The sequence below is a fragment of the Gavia stellata genome, chromosome 2, assembly GCF_030936135.1.
Source record: "Gavia stellata isolate bGavSte3 chromosome 2, bGavSte3.hap2, whole genome shotgun sequence".
Taxonomy (NCBI): Eukaryota; Metazoa; Chordata; class Aves; order Gaviiformes; family Gaviidae; genus Gavia; species Gavia stellata.
Window position 1 is genome coordinate 83,606,210 of NC_082595.1, and position 12,527 is coordinate 83,618,736.

Here is a 12,527-nt window from a genome sequence, read left to right on the forward strand (position 1 = left end):
AAGAAAGGCAAGACAGAAAATTCCCATATGAGGCAGTTTCAGTGTAGAAGCAGCTCTCACCCAAAGCTTAAAATTTCTGTAAATAGTCCTTATAGCTTTTTGGTGGACTCACATTTTTATTGTTTTTTTGCCACAGGAAGGTCCCCAGTCTTAGAGGATCAGCTGTCCCTCACTGTCCCTTCCCACCTAAGAAAAAGTGAAGAAAGGTAAACAGCAGAAAGAGCTGATCCAGAAGTGCACAGAGTTTAAAATAACAGTTTTCTCACAGGATACAATTTTAAAACTCTAAGTCCCACCCACATCACATACATATCTGCATCTGCAACCCCTTTTTGGAAGGGCATTGAGTGCAGCATGCACTAGTCTCCCAGGAGAGTCAGAGAACATTGTCTTTGTCAAATTCCTATCCTCCACTAACCTGAGAAGGATCCCAGAGGTTGCTCCTGAAAATAGGTTTCCTAAGAGGCAGTCAGGCCACTGTACCAGCCATTCTCCTCACTTTCTCTAATTTTGGTTCTGCAATGGTAGCCTCTCCTATCCCAAAGATCCTATGTGTGATTAATGAATCCTGGTCCCTGTGGGATGCGAAATTTGTGAGATCAAGCCAAACACCCAAGTGATTTTACAAAACATGTAGGAGGGTCTGACAAATACACACAGACTCCAAACAACCAAGTATGCCTACTTTTCACTATTCAGGCACCTACCCAGAAGCATTTTTAAGATAAAAGTAACTCACGTGACAGAAGTAAGATACCTGAAAATCTCTAACAATTGCTTACTTCAAACTGATTTAAATAAATAAATCTATCTTAGAAATCAAAATAAGCAAGAAGTTAATATAAATTAAAAATTGTCAGCATTTTTAGACTGTCTCAGAAAATTTGTCAATTCCTGCTTCTTTTCAAGTCTGATGTTACTGCAACTTAAAAAAAAATGATGCTCTTGTGAAGGCACTACAATAATAAGCATACTTTTAAAATAACAAAAATTGGAAGTTGTAGAACACTGTTAAAGTCAAACAGTGATGAATAATCAAGTCTACCAAGACTGTAATTCAATCCACAACCACCTGTCATAAAGAATTAAAAGAAACCAAACAACCTGTTAATTTTGAAGTTCAAATATTAAAAAGATTTTAAACAGCCTCTTAAGGAAGGCTGACCTTGGCACCAGGTAATCGGCACTCTCGACCTCCGTAATTAGATGGCCATCATGAGCTGACAACTTATTGTTACTCATTTTATTGTAACCATAATTTTCAGTTACTGCATCGTATACATCAGTTTACAGGAAAAGCGTGTCTCTGGAAATTACTGGCAGCTTTCACTTTCCAATCCACAGAGCCACCTTTATGCCTGTGCTTGTGTACATATATACATAGATATCACATGCAAGCTGCAAAGGACTGATAATGCTGGTCTTATTCCACTCATCCAAATGTTCCTTCATCACTTATTTGCTGTAAGCTACATACTGGGAAAAAGGGCACACTGTCAAAAAGATGACATTGTAACTGCCCTGTTAGATGTTATTTTCCCCTAAATATCTAATACTGGCCATTGTCCAAGATGGAAAACTGAACGAGATGGACCCTCACACTAACTCCAGCTGCCCATTCTCGTGTTCTCAAAGACTCTGTCCTCCCAACAGCTCTGCACTTTGGTATTAGCATTCTCATTAAAGAGTGTTCCTACAAAAGGTGGAACTGGTATTCAGGAACAGACTGTGACAAAGGAGGCTCCTTTCAGGTCTTCTTCTGTTTCTCCAGCATAGAACTAAACTACTAAGCTACTGAAGACAACATGACAAATAAAAACTACTTGGACAACTTCTGAAACAGCTCTGGAGCCCATTTCAGGGCTGCCATTAAAGCCTCAGGTTTTACAATATTCTTGCTCAAGTTATTGAATTAGTAACAGAAGGGACACATTCAGTCCACTATTGACAGTTTGAAATATTAGAATTAAAGTATTTTCATACTTACAAGACTCTGTGCTGTAGCTTTAATTTTACAGAGGAATTTGAAGCACAGAATCTTGCTAATTTCAAACCACCTGAGCTATAACTTGGCTAGTACAGCCCCATGAGGCCCCCGGATGAGGAGCATTCGACACAAGCCCTGCTGGGAAGAGAAAAAGTGACAGAGAATAGTAATAGATACAGAGAAGATTAGGAAATTAAATTATGAAAGGGAAGTGAAGGTAGACAAACAGCACTGGGAAAATTAAACCAACAAAAGCAAAACCAGACAGAACTAAAAAGAAAGATATAGATGATCTTAGTAATAAATATCTAAAGACCATATCAGCAATAAATATAGACATTAAGACAGAAGGATAAAAGACAGAAGAAAGGAAAAAATAAAGAAAAAAACATCTGAAAAGTTGTACACTAGCATACAACTGAACAACCTGCAAATAAGGAAAATATGAATCACATTCAACATATTCATGCTGGAAGAGGCACTAATTTCCAAACTACTGTCCTGTGCTACTGACTCATTTTTACATACATTATACAATAACAGAATAACATACAGCAAAAATAGTTTACTTGCAAATTTAAAGTATAATTTTCCATGTGTTAAAACAAAAGCATGACCATTTCTTAGTTCTTCAGCAATGTAAAACTGAGGAAAACAAGCCTTACTTGCTGGGAGAAGAGGAGGGAATGACAAGAAAATACCCCTAAAAACGTCACCAAAATCTTTAAAATTTATAAGTATTTGTTTTTATTAACATAAGTCTTCCCTTTATTATCTTCAGCCAAAATTAGACAGAAATATTCAGGTTTTTGACACATTGGTCAAGGTATATCTCAAGTGTAGAAATAAATTTCTTTTCTGTAGATGTTAGCCCTGGAACAAAACTCTGTTGCTGCTGCTTTGCGTTGTTGTAAATGCTACATCCACCTGAATCACGCTAACAGCAGGACTGAGCAAGTCCCTGGTGGATTCCATATTTTAATTCTACAAGCATCACAAATTATATGGAAATGCTTGAATGTTTTAAAATTTCTACTATGTTATATGCGGATGACAACATAAAACATAACATAAACATAACATTATGCTTCAATGAAAAGAAGAGTAACAGTCTAAAGCAGTAACTAACACATGTCTAGGTAAGCCTTAGGAAGAGCTAATAAAATCTAGTAAAGCAATGAAAATTATATATTGATAGCAAAAAAAAAAAATCACTGTCTCAAAACTGTAACTGAAGATGGTATATATGAAAATCTTTTTCTTATGGACATTTGCGATGCATATGTTCAAGAAACAGAATTATAAATGCTCTTTGTTAGAAAAAAATGTATTTTCAAGAGAAACGAGGTCACTGATGACATAACTTGCATAAGAAAACACCAAATTCCAACTGTTTTACAGAAGTTTTTCTGTAAGTCTGTAACCTGTTTAACTGAAAATTTGCCTACGAGTACCTTTTACGCACTGCTTAGTGCAAGAAAAGAATCGCAGTAAGTACCATGTGAAATACTAAATAAACTTTTACTCCCATTCTCCATTAATCTCTAAATTGTAAAGAGGGATTTTTCCTGTCTTTAGAATTAAAACGTATGAAAATCAATTAGGATTAGTAAACTAAATATAGCATGTATCTTGACAGAGGACTGAATCCCCATTTTAAAAAAAGATGGAGTTACATCACAGGGCTACTGATTTATGGTTCTTTAGCCACAGGAGCCTGTTACTTTGGAAATAAAAGAGTAGTAAAGCACAAATTCCAACAACAAAGTAAGAACACAGCATCAAACCAAGCACTTTAAACCAAATTAAGTTACTTTATTAAGAAGAGAGCCTTTAGATGAGCTGTGATTCATAAATACGTAAACTGCCTTGCAAATCCTATTACAAATCCAACCTCTCTCCATCCATAAAACTCCATAAAACTGATCCAAAGGAATAAATAACTAAAGTCTTCAGAAGGACCTAAAATGGGGAAAACTGCTAGTTCGTTACCTACAAACAGAAAAACATGCAAAATAAACATTCTCCAAGTTCTCAATATAATACCAATATAGTAAATTTAAATTTTATACAGGAAAGTTACTACCTTGGTCACAAGACACTGTGCAACTGTTCACATGGACAGCTTGGAGGAAGGAAGGCATAAAGAGGTAAGAAAGCCAAGAGAAACAACTGTAGACTGAATTTTGGGTTGCAATCTGAAGGTTACATTCAAAATTAATTCCTATGCAGGAGGAAAAATACATGTACATTTGGCTTTAGTGAAAAGAGCCTTAAAGGGCTAAAACAGCCAGACAGGACACTAGTCAGAACAACTGGTTTGGCTCCAAGGATTCAGCAGGTGATCACGATTTTAGCAGAGGTAATGCTCCTTTCAACAGTACTCAGGAAAACACAGACTAAAACTAAGAAGAACAGACTGCACTCGGGGGAAACACTTTCCCAGCAGCAATCCAGAGGGAAAGGAAAAAAAGGGCAATTAAAAAGATGTCCCCAACACAGTCTTTGTACACTCTTATAGGGTCAGTCTTCCTCATCATTTATGAGAAATACCTGATTTGATAAACATACACATAGAATAAACTGGTTAGAAGTTTGATTTTCTTATGAAATCCAGAAATATCTCCAGATGATATGCAGTTCAAACTCCACTCCCTCTATTACATGTATAATAAATCAAACTGCCCCAGTAAATGACATCCTGAAAAGCTACAGAATTCATGATAGCTGAGAAATACCAATTTAGTATGAATGCTGGTTATTTAGTTCACTGGCATGTGATCAGCCTGACCTGCTATGCTTGCAAGCTTATAAAATTAGTGGATAAGCTTTCAGCATGTCTTCCAGCAAGAAACAGGACAAAACAGAAAACCTATCACTAGGGTACCATCCAAAGTTGAAGAAAGGTGTTGCTCCCAGGAGTTATGTCATATCCTAAACTTCACAGTTTCGACTTCTGACCAAGGAATTGCTCAGAAAGGGAGGGAAAAAAAAGCAACCCCAAAACCACACATCCACACCCACGCACACCACCCAAACATTAAAGATACCCAAGAGCTGCTCTACATAATTTACCCTCCCATGTTGGTCATTCATTTCTTGGAAGAACAGCCACCTGACCACACCGATGAACAGAAGCACACAGACACCTAAAACATGATACAGGATACTTCTGATTGTTTCAAGAAGTTGGGTTTCATTTCATTCTAAAAAGCCTCATTTTGCTAAATTCTGTCCTTTAACTGGCAAAGACAGCAGTTATATCAACTTCCTCTATCGGCTCAACATCTTTCTACTAATACCTACTTCAGGACAGCAAATGGCCTCCATTACTGCTAAGCTCCTAGGAGCTGCAGTAAATAATAAGATCTGTGAATAACTTGTACCTTGATTCACTGAAATAACAGAAAATTTCTTAACTGTGCTGTAAGAGCAGCAATCTGCTCAGTCTAACCCCACAAAACAGCAACCCAACTACATCTTTACAGTTCAGCAGTCACTCCACAAACACATCCTGAAAGTATTTCAGCATAACGTGTTAGTTTGACCCATACCCTTTCCAGCTTGTGAGAGAGTCATAAAGAGTTATTTCTACCTCTGCTCAAAGCCATTACCAGGATCACTTGGAAAGAATCTTCTCGTCTTCTCCAAACATGTAACTGTTCAATCAAAGCTGAACAAGACAACCCCATTCTATTATACAGTGGCAATTACAGAGCAAGCTCCCCAAGTAAACAAAGACCAACAATGTCATCTAACTGAAGAAACCATTTAGATCCAGCACAAACTGGATTCAGGCCGAGACATGAACATGAGACTGCTTTACTGATACCGATATAGTTCTTCCTATCAACAGACAGGCAACAGACATCCATTCTCATGCTCCTTGCTATTTGTCATATACCAGTACTGCTGACTATGAGATGTTCAGTACAGGAAAGACATGGACCTGTTGGAGTGGGTCCAGAGGAGGGCCACAAAAATGATCAGAGGGATGGAACACCTCTCCTATGGAGAAAGGCTGAGAGAGTTGGGGTTGTTCAGCCTGGAGAAGAGAAGGCTCCAGGGAGACCTTATCGTGGCCTTTCAGTACTTAAAGGGAGCTTATAAGAAAGATGGGGACAGACTTTTCAGTAGGGCATGTAGTGATAGGACAAAGGGTAGTGGTTTTAAATTAAAAGAGAGAGAATTCAGATTAGATATAAGGAAGAAATTTTTTACAGTGAGGGTGGTGAAACACTGGAACAGGTTGCCCAGAGAGGTGATAGATGCCCCATCCCTGGAAACATTCAAGGTCAGGCTGGATGGGGCTCTGAGCAACCTGATCTAGTTGAAGATATCCCTGCTCACTGCAGGGGGGCTGGACTAGATGACCTTTAAAGGTCCCTTCCAACCCAAACCATTTTATGGTTCTATGATTCTATGCTACCATCCTCCCCAAGAGAAGCATTTATAATCCAACTTACAAAACTCGCATTTTCGGGGTAGATGCCTCTAACAAGCAGTGATTGGAAATCAGACTTCAACTCACAAAAATCTATGTGTTTCTGTCTTACAGACAAGCACTTGAACGGTTTAAAGGACAACCAATGGCTACCAGTATCCATCACATACAGTCAAGATAACTGGTAACTCACCATAAAAAGAGCTTAGTATTAAAAAAAAGCTTAGTTCATGATAAATGATGTGCAATATAAACCCTAAAGCTGAGCAAAACAGATGCAATGTTGATGAGTAGTAACTTTGGATTAGGCCTGTAAATAACATCCAACAAGAGCTAATGTCAATGCAGCAGCAAGAAACACAGCAGAAAACAAACCCATACTCAAAACCAACTTAAAAGCAAGACAGAAGGGGTTCTATACAAAAAGACCTGATCTCCCAAAGTAAAGCAGAGAAAATGTTGTCACAATCCTGAGAAATTTGGCATGTGGGCAAGCAGGCCTGAAACAAGCCTTTCTCAAAGCTTCTGCCACTCACACATACACATGTTCACACAAGAAATTTCATATTTAGAACATGGTACAAGTTCTTTGGGTTGAAGGCATGTAACGATAGTATCTTACTTTATGCATAGGTTTACAAATACTCTTGAACTCTGCTCAAGCCAGGCTTTCAAAGATGTATTAGTGAGCCATGTCTTCTGCTCTTCCATTTCATCTATGAGACCTAATACCATTTTAGTCAAATCACTTCCTCAGTCCAACTATTTTTACCTTTATCTCTTCAGCTTGCTCACAGCAATCAAACAAGCTGTAGCAAGAAATCTTCACCACTTCAAAAACTGGACAGAACAGAGTATGTTCCAGTTATTCATGGAGCAACAAGCATGATAAATCTGTCCTTTGCTGGCCCTCTGAACTAATTTCCATGAGCATTTTGCTCCTCTTCTTAAATTGTTCCATGGTCTAGGCATGGGTTATGCAAAATACTTTCTGAAGGTCTAAAATAAATTGTGGTAAATAAATTTGTGCCTCTGGAAAAAATTAACTCTTCAGGAATGAAATCAAGAGTGTAAGAAAAACCACCATCTACCTTTTCAGTATTTCCTAGGTCTTGCCCTGCTTAACATAAATAGGTAACAACAAATGTACCTAAACCTAGTAAAACCTTACTGAAAATACATTTTTCTAGGTACACTTCTAACCCTAGTGGAAGGTTAAGAGAAGAGCCAACAACCAACCATTCTGTTACCATACTGCTTAATGCACTACAGAATAAATTAATAGTGAGATCCTGCACAGAAGAGAGGAAAAAAAGAACTGGAAGGATCAGAATACAGCAAACTATCATTCTGTATGACACATCAATGGTGTTGTAGCTCTAAGGATATAAGTAAGGCAAGTTTTGTGGGCAGAGTTATGCTTTTTTCTTTTTTAGACAAATCAGTGTTGGTGTAGAGATGAGCTTTCACGCATACTGTCTGGAAAAAACAGCCTTTTTATGGGTAATTCTTACCAAGGGTACTATCATCTTGCATGACTGCATTCTCACCAGCAGACTACATAAGCTGTGTTAAATCACCAACAGCCTCAGACAAAGCAAATAAGTCATGAATACTCAAGGAAGACAGACAAGCAAAGAAACTTTGCTTCAAACTGATAATCGTTTTCAACTAAAAAACTGTAAATACATACTGTGGTCCTACCATCTCAGAATGAGGACAGTTCTTATCAAGACCTACAAAGAACATGCAATAGCAAGAACACTTCATGTCCTTTTGGATACCTGCTACTTTAATTCCAAATTGCATGTTTTAATTTACTTACTGAGATGTGGCTCTGCTCTTGCTTTCAGATTGGGGGGGGGGCGGAAATCAATTCATGAACTCAGCATAAATCAGATCAGTTTTGATTCCCTTAGTCTGCAAACAGCCTGAAGTAGCAGCTCCGAAGTAAATGAATTAGCTTACTTATTTTAATGGACAGCAACCTCAAAAAAATTGTGATTATTTAAGTATCAATAGTATTACTTATTGCACTGCTGATCACTTTTAAGAGAAATATGTGCCAAAAAGCCCCCAAAAGTCTTCCTGAAACTTCCAAAATATCCAGCTGTGCCCTATTAGTTAATTCAAAAATTTTAAATGCAGTATAGGTTTACTGGAGGATGCACAGGATGCAGCGTGAAACAAGAATCTGCATCACTGTTTTACCGGAAGGAAATAAAAAAATTTAGAAAGGAGGAATTTGGTTTAGTTGTGTACATTGTACAGTCTTATGCACACTACAAGTGATACAATTTTGTTTGGTGGGTTACAGACAAAAGTGTATGACGACAGGCAAGAACAAACAAAAACATTAAGAATGGCCTCAAATAGTGTTCTACTAAAGTAGTAAAAAGATTGCATATCTTGTTATGGCTTTGTAGTTCACTTTTTCGTTGCCTCAGTCAACATCATCTTTGATTTACAGTTTTCCATATTGTAATACCACTTAATTTAGTGAAGGTGAGAATTTAGTCTCTTAGTAGAAACAAACACGTATTACATCAAGAAATTATCAAGATTTCGAGAAACAGTTCATAAAAGTTACTAGGAAAAAAATTAAATGTTGATATAATCAAAGTTATCTGCATTAATCTATAACATTTTTCAGTAATGAACATAAATTCATTTTTTTCTAAACTTCCAGTCAAATAAAAAAAACTATTAAGCATAGAGTATACTTTTGTCTCTTACACCAGACTCAGTGTAATTATTCCAACTGTTCCTCAATATAAGTAAATTTGGGGACTGGATCACCCTTTTTTTTTTTTATCTTCCAAAGCTACTCCAAAACTCCTAAGATTATTTTTATTTAAAACTTTGCTCTACATTGGTTCCAAATCAGGTGTTAACAAACAGTAAAAAAGAACTGTATTATCATTCCAGGGTTTTGTTTGAGGCCAACCAAAGCAAAACACCCAGAATGCAGTATCCGCCCAGTACTAGAAGGCCTAGCACTAGCAGAATAACCCTGAGATCAGAGAAGTAATTTGTAGAACTCTCACGCTCCTACTGCTAATCCAGAATTATTACATTTTTTGAAGACAACTAGCAACTTCACTGATCAGGCATAGTACTTACACTAACGAATCATGACTTGAATTGGGAATAATTTACATGTACTCAAGACAAAGCCTAAACTACTTCTGATCCAGATTAGGAGCCTTCCTCTATTGCTACACGACAAAGTTAAAAAGAACTGCATATGGTTTACATGCCAGGCATGTAAGCAGCGCAACAAAATGGGCAGGAAGGAGACAGAAATCCCAAATTATTATTTCTACATTACGAAAAAGGGTTTGTACTAGAGTATAACTGTATTTTAAATTGTAATCTTAAAAAATTGTAACATTTACCTGTTGAACAAGGCATCTGGAAATTGGGATCATTGCTATCCAAAACAGGCAAACAGAACTGGGCACTTGCAGATCCTAGCATAGGATCCTTATCGCTGAGCATGTTCTTCAGCGAATCCTCTAAGACATTTTGACTTGTACTAAAATCCTCACAGACTTCATTCTCCAGGTTGGATCCTAGAAATAGGGCATCATCTAAGTGTTCAGTAGGAATTAAATGGTTAAATGTATCAACTATATCCATGAAGACTCCTGTGTGTCTTTCAGCCCTATAGAAAGACAAGAAAAATACCATAAGAAAATAAGCTACAAATTGTAAAACACCTAAGAAACCAGCAAATTGTTTTGGCTGTTGTGTTTTATAAAGAATGCTTAAGGTATTTTGAATTGTAACAAAAAAAAATCTGCTTATGACTTAGTATGGCCCACTACATATCTAAAAATCAATTCTCTAACATTATTTTTAAAATAAATCCCATACTAAGTTAATATAAACTCTGCTACCAGCATCAGAGTGCTGCCACTTCTACAGAGTGTGTATAACAAGGGTTAACTAAAACACCTCCTTTCTAAAATTTGTTTAAACCTTAACCAACCCAAGGGGGTGGGACACCAGAGGGAGGGGGAAATCAAGAATAAGTGAACCTGGTTAGCAGCACTGTGAGCGCACATCTTTCTTTACCTTTAAACGTAAAAACGTGAGGTCAGCTTCCACTAACATCAATGGAGCTAAGAAAGCTCAGGAGCCTGCCATACTAGGCCCAAAACTGAGAAGGACTATATTTCCGTTCATAGAGGAACTACCAAGTACTTCATAGCAAGTAACTATTTTTCAGCAGCAAGGCCTTATCTCTGTTATTTTTCACCTATCATTACATTCAGTAAAATTACAGATATTTTATATGAAAATCTGACCTCAATCAAGTATATGAGAATTCTGAGCTGGCTTCAAAAGGGCCAGAAGCCTTTTAGAAACCTCAATTTTGAAGAAGTTTTATCTAAACTTAAGGAACTGTATTCAAAGATGGCACCTACATTTTATAAGAAGGGATTTCCTGTTTTCTAGATCACTTCTTCGTGATATAGCAGAAATGCAACTATGGCAGCAGATTCAACTAATAAGAATGTGTAACTACAAAATAGAATGGAAAAAAATGTCAGCAAAATGTTTCTTCAGAAGTTTAGCATAAGCATATGCTTAGAGTGGAGAGAGATAATAAATATGGTCAGGGAGGCAAGGAAAACAGAGTAGTGCAGTAGTGCCTGGCTTAATTTGGCATACAGGAAAGTCTGGGAGACCAGTTTTGGCACACATGAAGCTGTTCAAGCTTTTGAAAAGAGAAAAAGGACATACACTCTCTCCGCTCCTTCCTCCACCATCCTCCTCTCACAAACTAGATTGGATTTTTTTTTTTTAATGAATGCATTAATTAAAGGGAAAAAAGTGAATTACTTTCTAGATCCCTATTCCAGCAACCTGCCACTAAATAAATCCAGCACCTACTCATGCTTACTAGAACAGTAAGTATGCTTCCTTATACACATTAATGGGACATTTCTGTTTTAGCAATCAACAGGGAAAATCCTAGCCATACACATGTAAGAACTCGGCTACAATTTCAACCCTATTTATGCAATTTATTTAATTTCACAAATTCACAAAAACTACAGGTGACCATGAAAAATGTTTCTTTTTTTTTTAAAAACATGACAGTCTTTCTTCCTTCTCCTGTAGGGCAGCTCAGAAGAAAACAATGGTCAAGTATAGAGCTACGTCTTTGCAGAGCTTGGTGAGTTAGTCAATGAGAAGCTCAACATGACCCGGCAATGTGCACACTTGCAGCTCAGAAAGACAACCGTACCCTGGGCTGCATCAAAAGAAGCATGGCCAGCAGGTCAAGGGAGGTGATTCTCCCCCTCTACTCTGCTCTCATGAGACCCCACCTGGAGTACTGCATCCAGCTCTGGGGCCCCCAACATAATAAGGACATGGACCTGTTGGAGCGAGTCCAGACGAGAGCCACCAAGATGATGAGAGGGCTGAAGCACCTCTCCTATGAGGACAGGCTGAGAGAGTTGGGGTTGTTCAGCCTGGAGAAGAGAAGGCTCCGGGGAGACCTTAGAGCAGCCTTCCAGTACCTGACGGGGGCCTACAAGAAAGCTGGAGAAGGACTTCTTAGAAGGGTGTGTAGTGATAGGACAAGGGGTAATGGCTTTAAACTGAAAGAGAGTAGATTTAGATTAGATATAAGGAAGAAATTCTTCACCATGAAAGGTGGCAAGGCACTGGAACAGGTTGCCCAGAGAAGCTGTGGATGCCCCAACCCTGGAAGTGTTCAAGGCCAGGTTGGATGGGGCTTTGAACAACCTGGTCTAGTGGAAGGTGTCCCTGCCCATGGCAGGGGGGCTGGAACAAGATGATTTTAAGGTCCTTTCCAACCCAAACCATTCTACGATTCTATGATGGTGTCTTTACAGCTTCTGCACACTAACCATGACAACACAGTCTAAAGCACAATGTCCTACTGACCAAACAGCCAGCAAGAAGGAAAGTCAGGCCAAATCAGGTGCATTTAGTAAGTAGGTGACAGTCTTACAGCAGCAAGTATGTTACAATTTGAAAGCTCCATCACCAAAAAATGAACTATTTTTATCAAGCAATGCAATTCATCTACATATACACCATGCCAACTAGCAC

General features: G+C 37.9%; 1 protein-coding gene across 1 annotated transcript in view; it reads right to left on the reverse strand.

The window, feature by feature from the left end:
• The window catches only part of PHF3 (PHD finger protein 3), a 45,105-nt gene extending 35,032 nt beyond the window's left edge, over positions 1–10,073 (reverse strand). Inside the window, exon 1 of the mRNA XM_059832246.1 lies at positions 9,830–10,073. Coding sequence (XP_059688229.1) covers positions 9,830–10,073 — 244 coding nt within the window. The remainder of the gene's footprint in view (positions 1–9,829) is intronic.
• Positions 10,074–12,527: the final 2,454 nt, after the last annotated feature.